This window comes from Rhineura floridana, chromosome 4, assembly GCF_030035675.1.
Source record: "Rhineura floridana isolate rRhiFlo1 chromosome 4, rRhiFlo1.hap2, whole genome shotgun sequence".
NCBI lineage: Eukaryota > Metazoa > Chordata > Lepidosauria > Squamata > Rhineuridae > Rhineura > Rhineura floridana.
The window spans coordinates 142,764,118-142,789,358 of record NC_084483.1 but is presented as its reverse complement, the minus strand read 5'-3'; the positions used below and the strand labels follow the sequence as shown (position 1 = coordinate 142,789,358).

Here is a 25,241-nt window from a genome sequence, read left to right as displayed (position 1 = left end):
GGATGCTCTCCTGTCTTCCGCTAGGTCGATGGCGGCTGCCATGGTGGCTCGGTAAAACATTTGGCTCAGGCCTCTCAGCAGAAATTGGTCAGCCTCCCATTCTCTGGCTCACAGCTTTTTGGGGATTCACTTGAAAAGCATTTGGTTGAGACAAAGGACAGGAAAAAGGTGCTTCCTTCAGTCAAGAAGTATGACAGGAAAAGATGCCAAAATGTTTCCTTTTGTAATACCAAAGGCTTCGTGAAGCACATAGAGCATACTCATTTCAAAGCCCACTGGGGAGGTTTGGGGGAAGAGGGGGACAGCCTGCCTCTAAGCAGGCCAGTGGTCCTTCCTCCTCCTCTTCCAGGTTCTCCAAAGGTGCTAAGAAGTCTACATCCACTTGACGCAACCAGGTGTCTGGATAACCTTCTAGTGGGTGCTCAACTTCTGCATGGATGGGTGGCACAGCATCATTTGGGGCAAGTGCATGCCGGATACTGTCTCAGCCAGCTGAGCACTGGGGTTTTCCCAGACTCCACACAACAGTTTCTTCCGGTGCCAAGATCTCAGAAACCTGACAAGTATCAGAATTACAGGAAGGTTGTTGACTATGTCATAGCCATTTGTGCGACAGAACTGATGTCTGCTTTGCAGTAGAGGTGTGAAGTTTTTTCAGTCTTTTTCTTGGTGCCCAAGGAAAATGGCGGCATCAGGGCCCTTTTGGGCTTCAGGCGGCTCAACAAAGGTTGGTTGCCCACCTGCGCTTCAGGGAGAGGTGTCTTTATCCCTAACTGGATGACATTCTGGTCTGGGCTTTGTCCCAGGAACAGTGTTTCCAGGATATGCAGGTGACAGTTCGGTGTCTGCAGGATCTGGGTTTTGTGGTCAACATGGAAAAGTTCTTCCTGATTCCCAAGCAACTGCTGATTGGCTCGGCAGGATTTCCTCAGGGTGTTGGAGTTGCACCCTCAGGGATTTGGCCAGGTGGTATATCAGTTCAGCCACCTGGTGAGGGTCCTGTTTGCCACTGCAGAAAACGTTCAGGTGATGGCATTCATCTTCTGGTTCCCATGCAATGGCATGTGGTGGGTGGACATGCTGGTTGTGTCCTAGCCCAAGATACACTGGTATCTTGATGTTGCTTCCAGCAAAGGGCAAATGGTGTCTCATTGCCTTTTAAGCTCTCCTCCCTGGTTCAGGTGCTAGCAATCAGCCCTCTGATTTCCAGGAGCTTGTAGCCTTAAATGGTCAGAACACCTGCATTGTTCTGCTACTTGCAGGCGTTTTTGCTCTGCAGGAAGTGGAGGGGCCTCCTGTTCACTCCCTGAGTCTGACTGAGGAGCTCCAGCTGTATCCTGAGCATCTTCCAGTGGTGGGAGGTCTGGAGCTGCTTCAGGGGTGGGTCTGCTTGTTCTCTCTCCTGGGTCTGCTATGTCAATCCACTGCTCCTCCTCATCCTGTGAGGACTCATCTGGTTCCAGTATCTCCACGCTGGAAATTTTCTGGTTGTATTGTTGGGACCAAGGTTTACTCTGAGGGATAATACCATTCGGGAGAAAGCAATGGAAAGAGGTAAGGGACTGTTGTCATCTAATTACAAAATACTAATAGATCTTATTAAAGGAACCTATTTGAAGGAAAAGATGGCAGAATGATATAAGTAGGCCAATCTCTAATACAATGTGGAATAAGATATAGAGCTTTGTTGATAAGACTTCCTATTCTATATCAATCTGGGAATCCCAGTAGAAATTACTATGAAGGTGGTTTGCCTCTGAAAGATTGAATAAAATGTATATGGTAAACCACTTGGAAGGGTCAGTTGTCAAACACCACCAACCTTATGCATATGTGGTGGGATTGTCCAGTAGCTATATTGTACTAAATTGTACTATAAATTGTACTATATTGTACTAAATTGGACCAAGATGAAGGAGGTGTGAAAATTGGAGGGAGAAATATCAATAATTTAAGATATGCAGACGATAGCATACTACTAGCAGAAACCAGTAATGATTTGAAACGAATGCTGTTGAAAGTTAAAGAAAAAACCACAACAGCAGGACTAAAGCTGAACGTTAAGAAGACTAAGGTAATGAGAACAGAAGATTTATGTAACTTTAAAGTTGACAATAAAGACATTGAACTTGTCAAGAATTATCAATACCTTGGCACAGTCATTAACCAAAATGGAGACAATAGTCAAGAAATTAGAAGAAGGCTACTGGGGAGGGCAGCTATGAGAGAACTAGAAAAGGTCCTCAAATGCAAAGATGAACTGAACACTAAAGTCAGGATCATTCAGACCACGGTATTCCCGATCTCTATGTATGGATGTGAAAGTTGGACAGTGAAAAAAGTGGATAAGAGAAGAATCAGCTCATTTGAAATGTGGTGTTGTAGGAGATTGTTGCGGATACCATGGACCACGAAAAAGACCAATAATTGGGTGTTAGAACAAATTAAACCAGAATTCTCTTTAGAAGCTAAAATGATGAAACTGAGGTTATCATACTTTGGACACATAATAAGGGAAGATTCACTAGAAAAGACAATAATACTGAGAAAAACAGAGAGGAGTACAAAAAGAGGAAGACTAAACAAGAGATGGTTTGATTACATAAAGGTAGCCACAGACCTGAACTTACAATATCTGAACAGGGTGGTTTATAACAGAATGCTGTTGGAGGTCACTGATTCATAAGGTCACCATAAGTCGTAATCGACTTGAAGGCACATAACAATATATTGTACTGATTCCGAACCTTGCAAGTTATAGAAATATAACTGGCTATCCTTTAAGATCTCACGTAATGTGGATAATTTTCCATATTATTCCTGATGAGATACCAGAAGTTCTAAAATTATTAGCATTGATCATGACAATGGCAGCTAAGATTGTTTGGGCTTGAAGGTGGAAATCACCTCAATCACCCACAGAAAACAAATGACTAGGCAAGTGCCTAGAATTAACAGTTTTGGATAAGCTATCTAATCACATTCAGAGGAGATGGGGGAAAACCTTGCAGTTCAGATTTTCTGAAGAGATGGACAGGTTTTCTTCAATTTTGGAATAACAGGCATGGAAACATAAGACTAGAAAGATTTTTATTTCAATAAACAACTTTCTTTGGATAATTGTAGGCTGAGATGTTAAGCACAAGATCGGTTTTTTAATATTTTGTATTATATTTCTTTGCTTTCTTTTTCTCCCTTTTTCAATATACTGCTGTTTGTATTTGACAAAATTTTAATAAAGAAAAAGGTTTCTATTAAGTCAAAATTTTTAGGGCAATAACTAATAGAAATACAGTTTAAACGCATAAAGGCAGATCTAATAATAACCACAATCAGAAGTGTTTGTTCTTTGTTCAAACACCAGGTATAAACGATCAAAACTCAGGCTCGAACAGACAAAGATCCTTGTGAGGAAGATGGAATTTCTTTAGACTACAGTAGCTCTACCCCACCCTCAAGATTTTGTTGGTGCTGTACCAAGAACTTCAGTGGGCACAGCTGTAATAGACCTACTCTTCCCATCTCATCCATCCATGTCTCATAATACATGCCAAGCCAGTGACCTTAGAAGATAAGTTTTTGTTCTGTAGTGACCAGGCATTGTTTAATTTGATAAAATTCATAATAGCATTTTACATTAGGTATCCACCCCAATTTGACATTTTTGAACATTTTTTGCCTTTGCCATGCATATAACGTTTCCCCTGGAATGTGTATGAGCAATACCTGGAATAAAAACAATAATTTTGAAAGGCTAGACATTTTACCTTAGACTATTCTCCCTAACCATGATAAACCTAGAGCTTTTCACCCTCTCAATTTTTTATCTAATTATGTATATTAAATACATGAAATTTTGTGTCCTCAAGTTTCTTTGGATCTTAAGTTATATATACTCCTAAACATTTCATCAACCCTTTTATACATAGTTTTATTTTAATTTCCCTTTAATTTCTGAATTATTTCCTCTTGCATATTTAAACACATCATTTCCAAATTTCAAGTGGCAGACAGAAAAATTCTGAACGACTGCTTTTTGCATTGGAAGAACTAAACCACATCCAAAAAGCCTATAAAGCTAATTGTTAATATTACTTGGGATAATCTGCTATTTTGTAAACATGAATTCATTTTTTTAAAATTAATGAATAGATACAGATTATCAGTTATTTGACAGACTGCTGTGCAGACAACTCATGATCCTCATTAACTTGTTGAACTGTACTGCTAAAAATTTGTTTGCTGTAAGTGCTTGGAGCTTGAAGCATAATTATCACAAGTAACATGAAATAAAATGGAATCATTACCATCTTATGTCCAGATTACCCACTGGATTTTAAACTAATTTTTATTTAACATTTTAACAGAAGATTAAGGGCTGAATCACTTCAAAGGCAGAAAAACAATGTAGGCTGTTTAAGATCAAATTGGCTATAGGCAATCTATGACCTAGTTCAGCCACTCATAGTAAAATGTGACCATCATGACAGGTGAGAATTTCACAGAGTTGTGTGCACTGGTATCTTCATGAGCAAGTCAATACACATGGCTGTAGCAATTTGTGGGAATATAATAATCTCTTTCTAAGCCATCGTGGTTGAGGAAATCATTACATGGAGCCTAAAGGTATTGATGAAGAAGTATGAGTTCATAAATTTGGTTCATTCATGCAATTCCCATTGAGTTGGAAACATGCTAGTGGCCTTGTATGTTCCTATAACCAGTAACATGTCTGAACTAGACAGCTTCATCCAATTAAGAAAAACAAACAGGAAGATATATACGAGACTCACTTACTTGGTTCTTAGTACAAATTCCACGTGCTATTTCATAGTGAAGAGTCCTAGTTTGCTTCAGCAACTCAGAGTTGTGGATTATAATTTCTGTGGATAATCCCACATTTTCCAGAAAGACTATCTGAGCCCAAAAGGTCACATTATCTCCCTTGTTAATAAAGTAAACACTTGTTTCCAGATTGTGCTGAAATGATATATACGGACAGATCTCTTTTGAAGTATGCGTGGCACTCAATATTTCAGTTTTCAGTGGATAAGTCTGGCGAAATGTATTAGGGCCTTGCATTGTCAGCAAATATAAGTCACCATGTGGATTCACATACAGGACATAGTCTTTATCCTGAACTTCCCATGCATTAAGTTTTACGACATCTTTCATATTAAACTTTAAGAAAAACATGGCATTATTTTTCATTTTGATCACAGTGTTTCCACCGTAGTCTGTAAAAAAAAAAAAGGGGGGGGGAAGAGCCAAATATAACATCTGGTTTATGTAGTTAATTATATCACTATTAAGAGAGCCAGTGCGGTGTAGTGGTTAAGGTGTTGGACTACGACCTGGGAGACCAGGGTTCGAATCCCCACACAGCCATGAGGCTCACTGGGTGACCTTGGGCCAGTCACTGCCTCTCAGCCTCAGAGGAAGGCAATGGTAAACCCCCTCTGAATACCGCTTACCATGAAAACCCTATTCATAGGGTCGCCCCTAAGTCTAAATCGACTTGAAGGCAGTCCATTTCATTTTTTTCCATATCACTATCAATAAAACCACAATTTTTATTCTATTTTTAGTAATAGCACTTGATTACTAGTTTTAACAAAAACAATGACAAAGCCTTAATTACTCTGTTGACCCAACTAACAAATAGATGTCCTTACCATAATTTTTTTTGCATTGTGGCAAAAATATGTATAGCCAATACATGCCTGTGCTTTCCAAACATTTTTTATTTATTAACATTATTTGTATATTGCCTTTCATCTCCAAGGTGGTTTCTGGGCACATTGTTTAAATTAAAATTTGAAGCACATTTTATTCTTCCATTCAAAAAGCCATGTTTTCTTCTATTGGATCCAAGAACAAAGTTGAGCAGCTATGGGATGGCAAGTGAATGCTACTTCCTGGCATGCACCCTCCCAGTACCTTGTCAAGCCAGGGCTCAGGGATGAGTCTGAGTCTTCTACACCTGTAAGCTATATTGAAGGTTCTGTCAGTGAAACTGGGGACATTGTTATTCCTTTCCTTAGGATAATGTCACTGCTCACAAACTGGAAGTTCAAAATTTATTACTCCAAAGAATAAATGATCTGCAAAGAATACTTATTTTTACAACCTGCTTAACATTAACTTTTTTCTTTTTGTAATTAGTTGTTATTTGGCTTCAACCATAAAACTTGTGGTATGATCTACACACACACACACCACAATGTGCAACGACCATTGACTTCTTTCCTGCACCCTGGCTGTAGACCTGGGTACAGTGCAGTACCTGGCCACTTCTGTCTGTGGTATGTCTAAAGAGGGCTCCCATTGAAGACAGTGGCCAGACATGTTGCAGTCCTCCCAGTAGTACAAGCACCCTGCCAAAAGCTTGTGTGTGTGTGTGTGTCTTTGTAAGATCTTAATTGTGCCCAGTGAAAGTCCCTTAAATACAGAAGGGAGAGGGGAACAATTGTGCTGTTGATTTTTAAAGATCGGATTATTTCAATCCTGGCAATAGTTTGGGGAGCCAAAAGAAATTATATGAAGACACAGACAAAGTTCAAGGATATGACTTTTCTACAACCGATTTATTAAATAGATTAAATAAACTCAAAGATTTTATTCAATTCAGTGGGTGAAAGTCAATGTAGTAAAGGCAGGTGTCCCCTCATACAGTGAAGTTTCTTCCTCTCAACTCTCCTGCAGATCTCCATGCATCTCCAAAATCTGCTCCAGAGTGTGGAGACCCTCCAGAGCAGATTTTTGAGGTATGTAGTGGGCTATAGGGAGGAGAAGAGAAGCTGGAAATCCAGTTGTACAAGTGGATTTTGGCTGTACAAGTGGATTGTCAGAACTGGATTTCACCCAGTTTATTTTATAAAATTAAATATCTTTTCAGAATATGTATTACTGGCTTTTTTTTAGAACAAGCAGCCAAATCTATGAAATATAGTAAGAATATTTGAATTAAAGAGATTTGAAGCACTATCCTATACATGTTTACTCAAAGTAAATCCCACTGTGTACCATTGAGTTTATTTCCAAGTAATTTTGGATAAGATTGTAGCCTTAATACTAATGATGTAAAGGCCAAAGCCTAAATATTGTAATTTAGGCTGCAATCCTATACACAGGGAGTAAGTCCCATTGAATTCAAAAGAATTTACTTCTGAGTAGATATGCATAGGACTCCACTGTCAACTGGTTTGTGGATGTGTCTTCCATACCCAAGTATCCAGGATTAAAAATACAGTTTATCATGAACAGAACAGTAGCAATGAACTAGGTGCATAATAACACTGGTGACTGTGAAGCAGAACACTCAGGATCACAAGGCATTATAATCTGAGATTAATTATTTCCTGAATCAAAAGGAGCCCACCAGTTAAAGCAAGATAAAACTTTCTTGGTTATCTGGAACCAGTATTCAGTGCTCCCCAAAGTGCAAAGTGCCCTTCTACCATGATGCCCTAGAGACCCCCTCTTGCACTCAAAGTCCCATCATGAGAATCGTGTGGCATTGTCCTGCGCTGTGACAGGTTTCATGTGATTTATGGTATGCAGGGTTTATATCTTTCTGGAGCTGTGAACTGATTGGTTGTGGGGCTCTGCTGCATGTGGAGAGAACTCTTGTGTCAGTTTGGGTGTGGCCAGAGAGTGGTCGAGGACCCCAACTGTCCTGGCCCATTTTTTCCTATGGGGCAAATCCACCTGTGCCAGGCCTTCGGCTAGTGTAGGATCTATTGAGGTGCGAGGTTGCAGTCATAGTCTGAGTAGGGTTTGGATGCAGCAGCTGGGCACCATCCCCCAACACATCTTTTTTGTGTGGATCAGTGGCAGGCGTAACATCCACCCACCACACTGCCCATTGGTGGGCAGATGGACTTCTACTGGCATGGGCTCCCCTCCAGTTGCACTGTATCCTAACCCCCTCCAGCCCAGTGGATTCAGGATTTCTATTGCACCTTAATTTTATCATCTCTGATACATAACAAAAAGGAGCACATTATGTCCTGAAAATGATAGGAAGAGCCCCTTTCCTCCTTGTGGTCTGCCACTGTTACATATTGTATCCATATTTCATGGATTTTATTAAGCTTTTCCAAGGCATTGACTCATTTCACATAGCTACCCACACATTAGAGCTTGATTTAGAATGGTCTCGAAAGGTAGTAATCTGATAATGATAGCATGGCAATGGATTGAACATGATGTATCCAACTACTATACCTGTGGAGGAAGCTTTTCACTATCAAAGCCTCTGCACACCTGATGATATAGTACTTAAGGACACTGTCCAATTATGCTTTAGATTATGACTATTAACAAATATAATTTTCAACATCACCTAAAATAACACCAATTTCCATTAGAAATTTCTATGAAAATGTGCTATACTTAACCAGTAATAACTTGATGAATTTCTGTCCCTTCTGATGCTGCTGATAATATAGTGTCTGTACCAGATATTTTAACATATCCATTGACCTTGTTTCCTTTGTAAGAATAAAACACCTTGTCACTGTACCATAGCAGCATAGTTGGTGTTGCTGAAAATAGAACTTCCATGTACATAACTCCAGTTGTAGGTGCAGGCAGGGAAAAATCTCTCAAGAACCAGTGGCCCTCCACTTCACTGTGTCCTACCAGATATAATGTCCTGGTGGAGCTGCACCCAACGCAAGCCAACAAGACCGAAATCTCAGAAGGGACTGAAGCATAGCAAGCAGTTATTACAGTTACATCAACACCGTCACTAAATCCTATTAGTTTCTTCAAGGTTCCTGTTTCCATGACTAGTAACATCAACTCAGTTACATTTTCTGTTGCATACTGGACGTATACATTGCTTTTTGTCCATATGAGTGATTCACTTAATATTATTCTCTGCACCATGGAAGTGGGGTAGGATGGGAGGGAGAGAGAAGCAGTGAGAGAGACAAAAAATAAAAATCAGACACTGTACAAATTGTTTACAGTTCTGTCTCAAATTTAGCATAAATTACATCAATATATTCATTTAAAAGTAAAAATGGTTTGAGATATAGCAGCCTTGTATTGAAGCACTTAACTGGTAGCAGATGAGTGCATGGAACTTCATTTGGATGAGTGAGCCCCAATAAGAATAACCCTCTCCCTCCAACTGTTATTTGCCATATTAGGAAAAAAATCATGTGTATACAGGCTTAACACATTAAGTTTTCCTTATCTGCCAAAATGTAAAGAGATCTGATCTCATCAGAGTTCTCCAGATCTTCATGCATTCTCTTCTACACAATCATAATTGCCAGAAGCAGGCTCCTCTTTGCTGTGGACATTATCAGTGGAATTTTTGTATTTGCTCAAGTGGGAGCAGAAATAGTACTTTAGAGAATTATAAAAAATTGTCCTTTCCTGGGATTTAAAACATGACACTGTGCAGAGGTTATTTCAGTTATCTAACAATGCCCCCCCTCTGGACCTAGCAGAAAAACCAAGCAGGCTAACATAGGAAGGAAACCAACCACAAAAACAGGAAAGTATCACTGCCTGATGGATGAAACATCGCAGGCTTGAAGGAAAATTTATTTCAGGCCTGACATTTTTCAGAACAAATTTTCTCCAGAAGCACCATAAATACACAAATATATATGAAGAACAAAAGGTTGTATTCAACTAAGTTATATTCAGAGTAGACCCATTGAGATTCATGAAGCTAAGTTAGTTATTTCTATTATCTTCAATGGGTCTACTCTGAACATGATTAGCATTGAATACATCAAATATATTTAACAAAACCAAATTAAAAACAGAGGGTGGTATTCAATGCTAATCCTCCTTAGGGTAGACCCACTGAAGTTAATAGACATGATTAGGTTCATTAATTTCAATGGATCTATTCTGAGTAGGACTTAATACAATTCAGGCTGTGAATACACATGTAGGATAGTTTCATAACTGTTTTCAGGGTTTTTAAAAAAATGTGTAACATCCATTTATTTACTTCTGTGTACTTTTATACGAAAGAGTTTAAAATCCTCCTTTCACTCTGTTATGTTAGCCTTAAAGATTGCACCTGTTTAAAGTTCTTTTCCCCTGGATTTTGTTTCATTGGCAGTATCTGACTACATGGGCAATTGGTTATACCTTATATAAAGATTTCATTTTGGATGTTTCTTGAAAGAAAGAAAGAAGAGGCCTCATGGAATTTTTATTATAGAATCATAGAGCTGTAAGGGACCATGGAGGTCTTCTAGTCCTACCACCCCCTCAGTTCAGGATCTGCAATGCAACATTTGGTTCTATGTGTGGTTATTACTTAGATCACCTTCAGTTCTCTTGACATTCATGAACTTTAGTTGCTGCTGGATGCCTTTTTGTGGCTGCTGAAGAGATATAAGTCTAATGAGCCAGCAGTGGAATTCTGGTCCCAAATTGGGATTTATGAGACTAATCACTGTTGCTTGCCTCTTTCTTTTTCTTTTTGTTTTTATTGTTTTATACAGAAAAAGGAACAATGCAGGTAAATCACTTTCAAGAACACCCCTCCCACCCCACCCTACTTCCTCCACAGAACCCCCTCAACAACACGTAACAGATTTGTCTTTATTCTTTTACAGATGACTAAAAGGCATGTGAGCTGTGTTATGCTCATAGACTCTTAAACGGAGATGGCATGTGACTGCTGCTGTTGTCTGAGTTGCTTGCCTCTTTCAAGACATTCAAAATGGTGTCTGCCTGTTTGAAGTGATGCAGAACAGAGATGTGAAGAATTGATAGCTGTGGGTGAGCAGCCAGTTTGCCTCCCACTTGGCTCTAAGGCAAAGTGATAGGTGAAGATGTGGAGCACAACAGTCCTGCTCATCAGCCCTCTTCACTTTATTGCTCTGAGGGAGAATTAAAACTAAACATGGGAAGCTGGGTCAGGGGAGAAAAGATCCTTCTTTAATTTTTTAACTTTTGTTTTAAATAGTATTTTGAAAGCTAGCTGCCTTGGATGATATTAGGTACCTGGAAAGGCAGTATATATATGTGCATAAATATAAGTAAATAAATAAATATAAATATATAAATAAAGCCTTCTCGGGAACACCTTTTTCCTTAAGCTTTGGGGCATGACATGGGTTCCTGACTAAATTCTTTCCTGCAAAAGAAGTAATATGTGATAGGAAAATTCAGTGGGTGTCACAACAGCTCAAATATGTGCAATGGTAGAATCCTGCTGCCTACTAACTGAACATGGCCATTCTGACAACTGAGGAGAAGCCCTTCCCCTTATAGTTCTGAAGATTTTACCTGGCTGTCAACCAAGATGAGATACTTTACAGGACTAAACTGCCCTATCCCAGAAGCACAGAGCAGCTATAGGTTGCAGTGTCTTTCAATTTGTTGTAGAACTGGTGACAATTAGTTCTTTATGAACATTTTAAAATATAAAACAAATATTTTGAATAACTCACGAAAGTTGGATAGTCAGCTTCACACCAGGTTCTTGAATGTATCCCAATAACTCCATTTTCTGGAAATGTCTCTTTTTGTCCAGCTTTGTATACATTGTTGCCTTGCATAATATAAACAGAATCCTCTATTAAAAATAAAATACTATAACTATTTATTACAGCTACATCATTTACACTCTGAGCTTTAGCCCGATCTAATACAGTGGAGGGAAATTTGATTTCTTTTGAATCTTGGAATCCGTTATGTGTTAGGAAAGCACCAAAATCTGACACCAAAACTGCTGTAGTTGGAAAACATGCAGACCATGTCAGCATGATTTCACTACCAGCAGGAGTTGAGATGCTGATATCATGAATGTTGACCTGAGGAATTTCTGATTGCGCAATGACAAAAGGACTCTGGGCAGTAAAACAACCCTGAAAAGTAATTGGTTTCCCATAGACTTGTCCAATGATGTCATCTGATAGGATAGGCACTTTAATTTTCCAGTATCTAAAAGTAGAAAAATAATAATCAAATGATTACAATTTAACACCCAAACCCAAGCATTTTAAGTGGAAATTTCTATTAGGATATATGGGACTTCATTCCACATAATCTTATAGGATCACAGTACATGTAACAATTAGAAAAGCAGAATTTCAAAATCTTGTATTATCAATCTATGCAAAGCATCGCTACTATTCATCTGTTCATATGCATGAAGCTAGATAAAACTGATAGATGGCATAAGGTAGTATTCAATGCTAGTCCTACTCAGAGCAGGCCCATTAAAGTTAATAGGCATGACTAACAGGTTCATTAACTGCATTGGGTTTATTCTGAGTAGGATTTAGTTGAATACCACCAATACTGTTGCTTGGAAAGAGACTGTTTCTTGAGCTATCTCATCTCTCAAAAATGGGTGTATCAGTCAGGACAATGACATAACTGGTGTGGATGGCAGGATGAATCTGCAGTTCCAGTCTAGCAACCAAGCCCTTTAGAAATCCTTTAAAGTTTACACTGAAATGATACACTTCATTAACACACCAATCACCTGGTCAAAACAGTGTCAGCAGACTCAAAATCAAAAAGTGAGAGGTGAGAGCCAAAATGGTATCCTACAGTATAAGACAGAATAAAGAGGAGGTTGCAGCAATTAGAGAAAACTCTGCAGCTGTAACCAGATCAGAATTTGAGTAGTTGTTTGTTACACATGGGGAGGGCTCGGAACTGAATTTAAAGGATGATATGTGAGGGCCATGAGTGTATCAATATATTGATGAACTTGAAAACTCTTCTAGCCATTGCAATTTGCATCTTAGATGTTCTATTCACTAATAGGCAAATAAATCTCATGGTTTAAGAATGTACCTATAGCCAACAGATATTTCTATCAAACTTTAAAAAGCAGGGAAATTGGGCAGCTATAGTGAATGCACCAGGGGAGCAGGAGACATGACCTCTTCTCTGAGATATTGTACTGCCCTACAAATTTGTCAAAATGCAAATACCTTTCACAGTCCAATCCACTTCCTGTGTAGCTTGGAAGAATTTGGTAACATGTGCCATATCTAAATATCTTAGATAGGCAACATATGCAACAATGGCAAAACTGACTTATTATTTAAGGAGCAAATAAGGAAAACAAAGACAAAATAAGTTTATGAGAAATTGGATAAACTTTATTCAACATAGCAGATCCAGAATACATGGATTTACACTCTAATACAGTTTAATGTGGGAATAAGAATGTTATGAAATTATGTTACCCTCATAGTTTAGCATAACAGGTGTATAACTTTATTTATGTATTATGCTAGTATTATAGTATGTGTCTAGCGTAATGAATAAGGTTTCCCCCCTCTCCTTAATAATAAAGGAATTCATTCTTTTGTAATCAGTTTCTTAAAGGAGAGTTATCTGCAGCTTGTAAAATACCATGGCCAACCTTTATGTAATTTATTACAATTTTAAGTCTAAATAATGGTCTAAAATGAAGGCAAATAGACAGGTTTTGAACATAATGTTTACCCAAGAGACAAATTCTAGAAAAACAAGGTAGAAAAATGCTCTGTAAAGCTTCCTGGTTTCCAACGTACATCGCCCCATGTAAAAGTAGAGGCATAGTAGTAGCAGTTAACAAGTAGGACCTGGAATATACTATTGAGTGTGGAGTGCTCTTGTTCAGGGTTTGAGCGAGCCAGTCATGAGATACTCCATTCCATTTTCCATTTTCCACTACAGGCATCTTTGGCAGCGACTCCTTCACAACCATCAGGTTCTGCCTCCAATAGTGGCATCGGGTTCATCTTGGCAGGGAGGGGGTCACCTGAAGTCCGGGGCAGTATCAACATGGGATCCAGGATTGGTGCACTCTTATGCCAGATGCCGACAGCATCCACAAGGCAGCCAGAGAGAGCCTAGCCATCATGTCCACAAGGCCAGCTGGCCAGTAGGGAGAATTGTGCCTGCGAGGGAAACAGAGTAGGAGGGTGTTACCAACCAGCCCCATACCTGGCAAAGAAGCCCACAGGAGGCCCCTCTCTGAGTACAGAGAGGAGTCAAGGGAGCTACGTAGGGAATCTACATACACCTCTGGTGCTCCAGAAGAATGACAGGCAGGGATGGGTGGAGGAACTAAAGGGGTGGCATCCACACCCTAGCCTCCTCTGCTACTATGGTACTCCCTTCTCCTTCCTCCATGGGAACCTCCAGGATGAATGCAGATGGGTCATAGTGCTCCCCCAACCATCATCCCAGTGGAAGAAGGACCAGACCTGTTCACAGAGAGGGCAAGAGAGGAAAAGCAGAGGCACAGTCAATATCCTCGCAGGAGCCCCAGCACTCACTCCATTCAACAGGCTCACCTATGAGGGGGACTATGGCAGTGTCACACACTACCTCATAGGGCACAAGTGGGCATGTGCCTTTTTGTCCAGTTCCAGAGCTCTGTCCAAAGCCTCCTCGAAGGGCATGCCTGAATGGACCACCTCCCAGGCGTTTTTCCAGATGGTTCTGTAGGTCTTCCATCATTTGCAGGTGGAATGCGCCATGTAACAGTACAAGCTCAGGGTGCTGATCTGCTCAATGGTACTCATACAACACTTCTTCCGGCACTCCTCAGCTAGGCCTCCACCACGACAGCACAGGACTGTTTTTAGGCCTCCTGATTTGGCCCATGGAGCCATTTCATCCAAAGCATGCCCACTTGCAAGTAAAGACATGGCTGAGCTGAAATGGGGTTTGCAGGCACTACCGGCCTGCTGATCAGTGGTGTCTGCAAAGTGCTGTGCACTGGACTTTGGAAAACCCAATGATCATCAACCATCAATTGGTACAACAAATTTAAACCCAGTAAGGATAACACTAAGTAGTTCACCTCATTGTCACTTCAGTGATTTCTTATCCGGAATCTAACCTGACCGTACTGGGTTAAGCCAAATAAATGCAAAATGACATGATTATATTAAGTTTTAAATTTTATATTAAGTCTGTTATATATAGTAACAAAACTAGAAGTTTTAGTCTTCAAAGAGTGAGTCACAAAGGGGAGAGATGGGAGGTTTATATATTTTATATTTTTCTTTATTGTAGTTCTACCAAAAAAACCCTGAAAATTATAAAAAATGTGTGTATCACACCAAAAAAATTAGTCTGTCTGCTATTGTTCAGTGCCAGAATCAAGTCACATTATGACCAAGCTTAAGGCTCTACAATAAACACAGGGTGAAATCACAGTTGATATTAAAAGATTCTTGCTCGTGTTGTGATATGTAAAACAATAAAGCAAAGATCAAATGCCATTTTTATGATATTGGAAAGAACCACTCATTCCACAATATAAAACTGACCATTTGGAGGCATGCAAGGTTTGTTCATAGTAACCATCCATTGTATTACGTGGATGTGCAATCTCACCTATTGGCAAAAGCCAATAGTTTTATATAAATTGTTTACCACCCTACGTAGATTGTGGTATCCAGTTTTTAATGTATCCAGACTTTTTTCTTTCATATATCTTGTTAATTTTGCCACTGACACTTAACTTCTCAAATCATTTATTAACCACTGTATTTTTTTCCATGTTGCAGTGCTTAGCATCTATTACTCTTGCAGCATTACCTTGCAGGCACCCAGTTCTCTATCTTTAATATATACTTGGCCATTAATATACAACAATACATAATATAATAATGGATCAATCTGTAGATTATAACACAGCATTTCCTTCATTACATCTTACATTCATTGTATTTAAATTAATTGGATTTTAAATCCTTGGTGCACCAAGGGAACAGGTTCATTTCCTTGAGGTCAAGGTGGCTGACTTGGAGAAATTAGAGAGGCAGAGAGGTTGGTGGATGAGGTCTTAGGGGTCATTATAGCTATGCCCTGCTCCCAGGATGTTAGCTCCCCTGCTGTCATGGAGAAGGAAGGTCTCAGGGAAGGGCATCATTCTGAGGAACAGAGAAATGATTCCTTAGGGAACAAGCAGTTAACATGCTGAGGACACTCCTCTAGAGGGTGGATCTTGGTATTGTGTGATTTGATCATTAGGAACATAAAAAACTTGATGTATGATGGGATGTGCAGATTGCAGGATGAATTGCCTGCCTGGCACAAAAGTTGTGGATGTCCCCCATCATCTAGATAGCCTGGTAGATAGGGCTGGGGAGGAGCCAGTGGTTAAGGTGCATGCTGGCACCAATGACATGGGGAAAGGTAAACAGGAAGTCCTGGAAGTGAAATTTAAGTTGGTAGGTAGGATATCGAAAGCCAGGAACTTCAAGGCAGCTTTCTCTGAAATACTACCAGTTTTCATGCTCAAGGGCAGTTAGACAGGCACAGCAGTCTCAAAGTGTGGATGATATAGGGAAGGGGGTAGATTTGTTAGGCAGTGGGGAACATTTTGAGACAAGTTGGGCCTTTATGAATAGGATGGGTTCCACTGGAACCAGGATGGAACCTGAATGATTGTGAAATGACCAGAGGGGCAGCTTTATCGTTAGTGGACTTAATCCTTAGTGGTGCCAAGGACCTGATTCAAGATGTAAGTGTTGTTAAACTGATTGGGAACAGTAACCATAGTGCTATTAAATTCAATATATATGTAAATACACAACCGCCAAGAAAATCCTGTGTGATCACACTTGACTTCAAAAGAGGGAACTACCAAAAAATGAGGGGAGTGATAAAAAGCAGTTAAAAGGAAATGTTAAGAGGGTGAAATCTCTCCAAAATGCTTGGGAGTTGTTTAGAAGCTGAAAATAGCATGAGAGTACCTAATGCTGCCCTCAACATTCCTAGTACAGCACATGAGCTAGAATGCATACTGCAGATAATGAAAAGTACCACCATGGCCAAGAGGATGACAGAATGGTTGATAACCAGAATCAAAGACGGTATTGCTGCTCTGGGCTCCTTAGGAAGGAAGGGTGGGATATAAATTGAATAAATAAATAAATAAACAAACAAACAAATGAGGCAAGAAGGCTTCCTTTAGAAAATGGGAGTCTTGTCCAAATGGGAAGGACAAAAGGAACACAGACTTTGGCAAAAGTAATGCAAGCAGACAATAAGGAATTCTAAAAAAGAATTTGAGGAGCACATTGCTAAAAACATAAAAGGCCAACAGCAACAAAAATTTAATACATTAGTAGCAGAAGACTGGCTGGGGAAGTGGTTGGACCTTTGGATGACAAGGGACTCAAAGGTGTGCTAAAGGAAGATAAGGAGGTTGCAGAGAAACTGAATAGATTCTTTGCATTAGTCTTCACAGTGGAATGTATACAGCAAGATCCCTGTGCCTGAACTAACTTTCACAGGAAGGCAGTATGAGGATCTGAGGCAAATAGTGGTGATGAGAAAAAAAGTTCTAGGCCTTATAGACAAAATAAAAACTGACACATTGCTGGGGCTGGATAACCAAGCATATAGAAGAACATGCCTTGCTGAAGCAAAACCAGCATGATTTCTGCAAGGGTAAGTCCTTTCTCATTAACCTATTAGAGTTCTTTAAGAGTGTTAACGGCATATAGATAGCAGTGATCCAGTTGACATAGTATACTTGGACTTTCAGAGCTTTTGACAAAGTACCTCATCAAAAACTCAATAGCCATGGGATAAGAGGAGAGGTACTCCTGTAAATCAGGAACTGATGGTAAAGAAACAGGAAGCAGACTAGTAATAAATGGATAATACTTTCCATAGAGGGATGTAGAAAGTGGAGTCCCCAGGATCAGTATTTGGACCTGTGCTTTTTAAATTGTTCATAAATGATCTAGAATTAGTGTTGGAAGCTCCTAGGTTGAATGTCCTGGGGGACGTCAATATTCACAGCAAGGCTCTCTTGTATAAAACAACTCAGAATTTTACAGCAGCCATGACAGTCATGGGCCTGCCACAGATGGTGTTTTAACTGCGAAGGAGAAAGGTTCCTCTCTTTCTCTTGGGGAATTCCTTGCAGGTATAGCTGATGTTCCTGTTGAAGCTGTGGTCAATGCTCTGCTTGACAGTGGAGAGATGACCTAGGTAGATATCCCAAGTGTTCCTACCTACCCTCTTCCTAGTAAGTACCATCTCCCACTTTATCCCATATATGACCACTCAACTGCTTCAATCTGTGGAACTGGCACTGTTATAGATGCCACATAATATTTGTTACATACTTGTAAGAAGTCTACCTTTTAGTGTGGCAGTACCCACACTTTGGAACTCTGTGTCTATTCAGGTCAAAAATTGACCAACATCCTAATGTGACCAACAGATGACAACAAAATTTGTCAAAGACCAGATGCATTGGACCCACTGGGTCTTCTTCAGTGGTCAGAAGAAAATTATTATATACAACTTAGTCACAGAGACTTTGTCCACTAGGGTTAGTTGCCTAAATGCTATGGTGAATTAGCAACTCATCTAGCTAACACCCATAAACTTGTTATGCACAAGTGGTACTAATCATGGTGGTATATAGGTTAGTATAGGAATTTGGATTCAATAGGAATTACTTGTAAGTAGGCATAGTTAGGGTTGCCTTGTAAAGCTGTAACTCTATACCCCTTTACTTGGGAGCAAACCCTCCTGAACTCAGTAGGACATACTACTGAATAGACAAGTATTATAGAGTTGCACTGTAAGAAGAGTAATGCAAGAAAACAAGAAATAATGGTGAAATGAGATGTAATCTCTCTCTCTCTCACACACACACACACAGACACACACACACACACAGACACACACACACACACAGACACACACACACACAAATGGGTTGCCAGGTTCTTGGCCTGAGACTGATCCTGTATCTTTAGGAGAAGAGAAAGTCAGCCAAGTGCAGGTGTTCTTGCAACCCTGTAATGGGAAAAACCACAAGGTGGAATTCTCCCTTCCCCCTGCACAACTTTTAAAGGTGCAGAAGACCTCTTGGAGACCGGGTCTGGCAACCAAGAGGTCTTCTGTATCTTTAAAAGTTCTGCAGGGGGAAGGGAGAATTCCACCTTGTCATTTTTCCCATTACAGAGTTGCAAGAACACCTGCACTTGGCTGACTTTCTCTCAGAGCTTGGAAGATTACTTTTAAAAAGTAATAAATTACAGTTACAATTACTTGGCCAAAAAAGTAGTAATTACAGTTACAATTACAATTGCTCTGAAAGTAACTGATTACTTTACTTTTTCTCAAAAGTAATCACTACAATTACATTTCAGTTACTTTTTTAAAAAAATGCCTACAAGGTGCTGGCCTTGGCTGCTTCACATCTAAGTAGCCTAAAACAATATTAAAACTAAACACACACACACAGGGGGTAGTAGAAGGGTTCGAATCCCCACATAGCCATGAAGCTCACTGGGTGACCTTGGGCCAGTCACTGCCTCTCATGAAAACCCTATTCATAGGGTCACCATAAGTCAGAATCAACTTGAAGGCAGTACATTTATTTTTATTTTGAAGATGATGATTATGATAATGCAGCATTTCAAATTAATTCTGTATGACAAGCATTCCATGCCAAGCTTGGAAAACCAAGGAGGAGGTATAAAATGTAGACAAAAATACTTTTCACAAAATGCCATTTATCCTTTATATCTATATCTATATCTATAAATAACAATACAGCTGAATGATGTATGTATTTTTTCTCTTTCCCTTTTTTATTAGTATTTTAGTACTACTGCTAAAGTTCTGATGAAAGAATAAAGCATTCATTAGCCAAATTCAAATGATTAGAGCACATCACATAAATTCCACTGAAGTTGGAGTTTTTGCCATAGAAAAGGCAAAAAATACACACCCTATGATAGCCCAATAGACAATCAGAACTAATATAAAACCCTATTGCTTCTCATTTGCAAATGTTGCAAGATCTAAGGTAACTCTAGATCATGTGAGTTCAGGTGACGCATGTTATGTAAATTTGTATAGATATTAGCAGAGATTGTCAACAGTCTGAGATGTGTGTGTGCCAATATGTGCGTTTACCTAAGTGGCAGGCTTTTACCCTGCACTGAGATCACTGAGACTTAAGACTTAGTAAAATAAGAAAAGCTATTTTATTTATAGAAATACATAGTAGATAGGAAAGGCATACCTAGTTCTAACTAACTTGGAGGTGCCCTCATGGCTCAGGAGGGAGAGAGCAGAGACAAAGGTGTCTCCTCTCTCTTGGATTACTTTATTGCTTAACTGCATTCTGCGTTTGCCTCTGTAATTCTCACTTTTTTTTACCCACTGTTTGAATGTCTTTTGGGAATGCCTACTGATTATTTGTTATCATTTTGGGCTGATTACCTTCAGCTATTACCTCACCAAAGTTGCATACACATGACAGATTTAAAGCACATTTCCACCACCACCCCAAAAAAGAATCCTGGGAACTGTAGTTGGTTATGGGTGCTGGGAATTGTAGCTCTGTGAGGAGTAAACTACAGTCCCCAAGATTCTTGGGGAAAAGCCATGTGCTTACATGTATGGTGTCTACTGGGAGACTCTTACGGATTGATTCTATACTCCCAGAAGTAAATCCTATTTACTGTTATGGGAATTACTTCCAAGTAAGTATGCTTGGAATTGCAGCTTTTAGGTCATGCTTAATAGCCACCTTGTATCAAATTGAACAGTTTCCAATCAGATTTAAATACTAACCACTTAAACTGGTCAGAGTGTCATTCCCTTTATTTCTGAAGCTCAGGTTGAAAGTGTTGTTGCTTATGTAGCCATGGTATCACCATCCATACCACACATAATAAGGAGTATTAGTGGGCAAGAGGGAACCCCAAGTGTTGCAGAATACAAAAAAGTGAGAGAGAAAACAGAAAGGGGATGACTCCCAAAACAGCCCAAATGAGTACTGAGCATGCTCTGTTATGGAATGCTCAGTGGTTGTGTGAGTGAGTGAGTGAGAGTGAGAGAGCGAGATGTCTCAGCTAACAGAAAATTATAGAACAGTAGAGTTGGAAGGAACCTTTAAGGTCATCAAGTCCACACCCCTGCTCAATGCAGGAATCCAAGTTAAAGCACACCTGACAGGTGGCTGTCCAGCTGCCTCTTGAATGCTTCCAATGTTGGACAGCCCACCACTTCCCTAGGTAATTGGTTCCATTGTCATACTGCTCTAATGACTGACAGTCCTTTTTTGAGTGTTGAAAGGTGTTTCAAATAAAATTCTAACTTTTATAATAGTCCAGATTTTTTTAATGTCCATATGATTGATGGGCAGGCTGGAAAGAAAAATGACTCACTAAGGCTACATCCACACCAGACATTTATTCCACTTTAAACAATCATGATCTCAGAATCCTGGGAAGTGTAATTTGTGAAGGGTCCTGAGAGTTGTTAGGAGACCCCAGTTCCCCCCACAGAACTCCAGTCACAGAATTGTCTGAGAAGAGGGGCTGACTGTTAAACCACTCTGGACATTGGAGCTATGTTGGGAGAATAGGAGTCTCCTAATAACACTCAGCACCCGTCACAAACTACACTTGCCAGGATTCTTTGGGGGAAGTCATGACTGTTTAAAGTGACATAAATGTCTGGCGTGGGTGTGGCCAGAAGGTCATCCAGCGAGTTCATGGCTGTGGTAAGATATGAACTCAGAACGTCCCAGCTGCACCCAGCATGGAACTACACTTTCAGCAGCAAATACCATAAAACCAACTAAATGTGTGCTGTCAATGTGCAAAGCATTTGCTGGGGTGCATTTGGGTAGGTGAAGCAGGAGATAGATGGAAGGGGCTGTTTTCCTTGCCTGCCACTTTACCAGTGCAATGCCCCATATTTTTCCTTATTGACCTCCATCAGCTAGGGGAAAGTGGCCAGGGAAGGGGTTGCAGATAAAAAGTTTCAGCAGCAAATTACCCCTCTCATCACTTCTCCCTAACAAAATGTCCCCCACATCAGTAGCAGACACCAGCAGGGAAGTTCTTTTTTGAGTTGTAATTCAGCTCTCATTTTGTTAATTCCCAAACTACACCAGTTGTCATTTTGACCTACATGCATAGGGAGAAAGACAGTGTAAAGGGTGTGCACAAGGGGGAGGGGATGACAAAGGATTTAGGACTTTAATATTCCATGAGTAGAAAAAAATACCCTATGCAAATGTCTATATTATTGCAGAAAAGTTCAGTTCCACATGTTTGTCATCTTTTCCTCAAGCACAACTGTTTTTGAGATAGTCTTATTCTCTCTTGCCCTTCACCAAAAAGCCATGTTAGTTGTCCAGTATGTGAAATGACTGCAAGCAGGTGCAGCCCAAGACATTTTGCTACTTGAAGCAGAAGAGCAAATGGTGCCCTGCCCCCAAGTCAAGGTCATAGTACCATAGCTTGAAAAGTTATGTTGGCATTTGAGGCAGAAAATCTCACAAGTACCTCTTCCTGACAGTAAATATACAACAACCAAAAATTAAAATAGCTAATAATTTGTTGCATGGTGCCCCAAATTAGTTGCTTAGGGTAGTCATCTCTTGCTGCCTAGTGAGAGTCGCTCTATGAGAGGCACATAACTGAAGCAAAACACACAAACAGAAGTATGAGACTGCACCTACCGCCTAGTCTCTTGCCAGTTCCCAATTTTCACCCTCTCTGAAGGGGTGCAAAGACAAACGGAGGGGGTGCAGAGAGGGTGCCAGGACGAGCGGAGGGGGTGCCAGGACGAGCGGAGGGGGTGCCAGGACGAGCGGAGGGGGTGCCAGGACGAGCGGAGGGGGTGCCAGGACGAGCGGAGGGGGTGCCAGGACGAGCGGAGGGGGTGCCAGGACGAGCGGAGGGGGCGCCAGGACGAGCGGAGGGGGCGCCAGGACGAGCGGAGGGGGCGCCAGGACGAGCGGAGGGGGCGGGCGAGCAGGCTGAGGGAGGCAGGACAAGCGGGGGGTGGCAGGGAGAGTAGGTTGGAAAGGGTAACACATACACTCACCTCCACAGCTCTTCACTTCCATTCTGCTGCTTCTGCCTTCTACTCCTCCTTGCCCTCCAGCGCTGTCTAACTCTCCACTTCCTCCCTCATGCCTCCACAGAGCACGAGGGAAGAGCTAAACAGCGCAGAAGCCCAGTTTGAGGCACATATCTTTCCTCCACCAATCACAGCAGCAGATGATTTCCCCTGCTTTCCCCCCAGTAACGTCCAAATGTAACGCAAAAAAGTTACATTTGCAGCTCAAAAGTAATGAAATTACCACTCATTCTGTTACATACAAAATGTAACGAAGTTACCCACTCGTTATGCAAAATAGTAACAAATTACAAGTAACTCGTTATTTCTAACGAGTTACTTCCAAGCTCTGCTTTCTCTTCTCCTAAAGATACAGGATCAATCTCAGGCCTTGAGTCTGGCAACCCTAACACACACACACACTCTCTCTCTGTCTCTCTCTCTCAACAAGAGTAAAAAGTAAAATGCCCTGGAAGGGCACAATGCAGGTCCAGCATTTTCCCATCTGCAGCCCCAAACTTCCCCCATCAGAATACTAAAACTACTGCATTCCAGAATAATATACTCTCAAACTTCCATTTACTGAGAAGTCTGAGAGACTTGCTGGCATTGGCAGCTGCTGCTGTTCCTCCATCTGACTATTGCAAGAGAGGGAAAAACTTGTGCAGACCTAGAAGACCCCCAAAAGCTACAAAATTAAATGCACATCTCATTGGCCAAGATAACTGAAATTAGGGTTGCCAGGTTCAATCCCTGAGACTGATCCTGTATCTTTAGGAGAAGAGAAAGTCAGCCAAGTGCAGGTGTTCTGGCAACCCTGTAATAGGAAAAACCACAAGGTGGAATTCTCCCTTCCCCTTGCACAACTTTTAAAGATACAAAAGACCTCTTGGTTGCCAGGCCCAGCCTCTAAGAGGTCTTTGTATCTTTAAAAGTTCTGCACAGGGGAGGGAGAATTCCACCTTATGGTTTTTCCCATTACAGGGTTGCAAGAACACCTGCACTTGGCTTTCTTTTCTCCTAAAGATACAGGATCAGTCTCAGGGATTGAACCTGGCAACCCTAATTGAAATGGAAGGCACAATGCACCTGATTGATAGACAGATCATTCAGAACTGCCGCGATAAATGGAAGAGCAAAGGAGTCCTCCAGCCCTACTTAACCCTTTCCTAACTATATGCAAGAACTGTTGCTTTTTAAATCCCTCTCCCCAGAGATACGGGTGGAAACATCTCTCCATAGTAATGTTTTGTGATTAGCTGTGATGTGCAGAGAGAAGATTGATCACCACAGCAGATGGACAGAAACAGCATCAAGGATTCTGTTAGACTTCTCAATGTGTAAGTTTAAAAATATGAATACAGGAGAAAGGAGGAAGTGAAGCTATGATTTTGGAGGTGATTTTGACTATTCTGGGGGGGAAAGACACCTGGGCTGGCTGAGGACAGACTGAGGTTGGTGGAGCAGTGCCCCATTTGTTCTAACAGACTAGGCTCCACTGCTAAGCTCTGGAACACAATTGAACAATCAGTTGCACACTATGATAAGTTTGTGAACATCTTTGCTGGTAACATATCAATTCTGATCTTGAGTGCAAATTTAGAGATGTGAAGCCCCCCCCCCCAAAAAGCAGGGAAAACATTTTTCCCAATAACTTTCCTCCCAATTTTTTTGATGGAAAAATGGAAAATTTGGGGGAATGCTTAAAAAAAATCTTATGAAATATTTTCTTTTTTAGAGTGAAATGCTTTTAAACATTTTTTTAAATGTAAGACAATCTACACATTATAGATAAATCAGATATTACAACATTCAAATTCAAGATGCATTCCTACAACTAAAGAATACTGTCATTTTCATGGGAGGCGCATACAGTAAGGATGGAAAATTCAAAAAATCTTGGTGTTGTTAATGTGCATGGATTTTTTTTCTAATTCTCTTCTTGCTCCTTGCTCTAGATTTGACACAAGTCCCCCCATCCCTGGGAGGTGCCAACATCCAGCAGTTCTGACAACTCAGTCACTGGCCAGCTCTCACAGCACCAGCCATTTTGGGGAACTGGCCGGCACACTGGGACCTGACAGTGGGGCTCAGCAAGTGTCTGCAGTACTGGAGCACTTGGGAGAAAGGCCAAAAGCCCATCTTCAGTCCATGGACCCATGTCTCTCTTTACAGAGTCACTTGGCGCAATGCCCCATGTCACACCACAGCTGTCCCTGGCACCACTGCTGTCCCTGCCACACTAGTATTGCCTGGACATCCCCATCCTTGTGGCATACTTCCTGGCCAACAGGTTCACCACTGAGAGCAGAAGTGCCATGTTCCAGTGCCTATGTGCCATCACCCTGACAAACATACAGTAAATGTATCCAGGCCTTCTGTTTGGACAGATT

General features: G+C 40.7%; 1 protein-coding gene across 1 annotated transcript in view; it reads right to left on the bottom strand.

Annotated features, from left to right (window-relative positions):
• Positions 1-25,241, bottom strand: part of CATSPERE (catsper channel auxiliary subunit epsilon) — a 236,210-nt gene that overhangs the window by 87,085 nt on the left and 123,884 nt on the right. The window contains exons 9-11 of the mRNA XM_061626112.1: positions 11,439-11,931; positions 8,403-8,886; positions 4,798-5,237 (exon numbers count right to left, since the gene is read on the bottom strand). Coding sequence (XP_061482096.1) covers positions 4,798-5,237; positions 8,403-8,886; positions 11,439-11,931 — 1,417 coding nt within the window. The remainder of the gene's footprint in view (positions 1-4,797; positions 5,238-8,402; positions 8,887-11,438; positions 11,932-25,241) is intronic.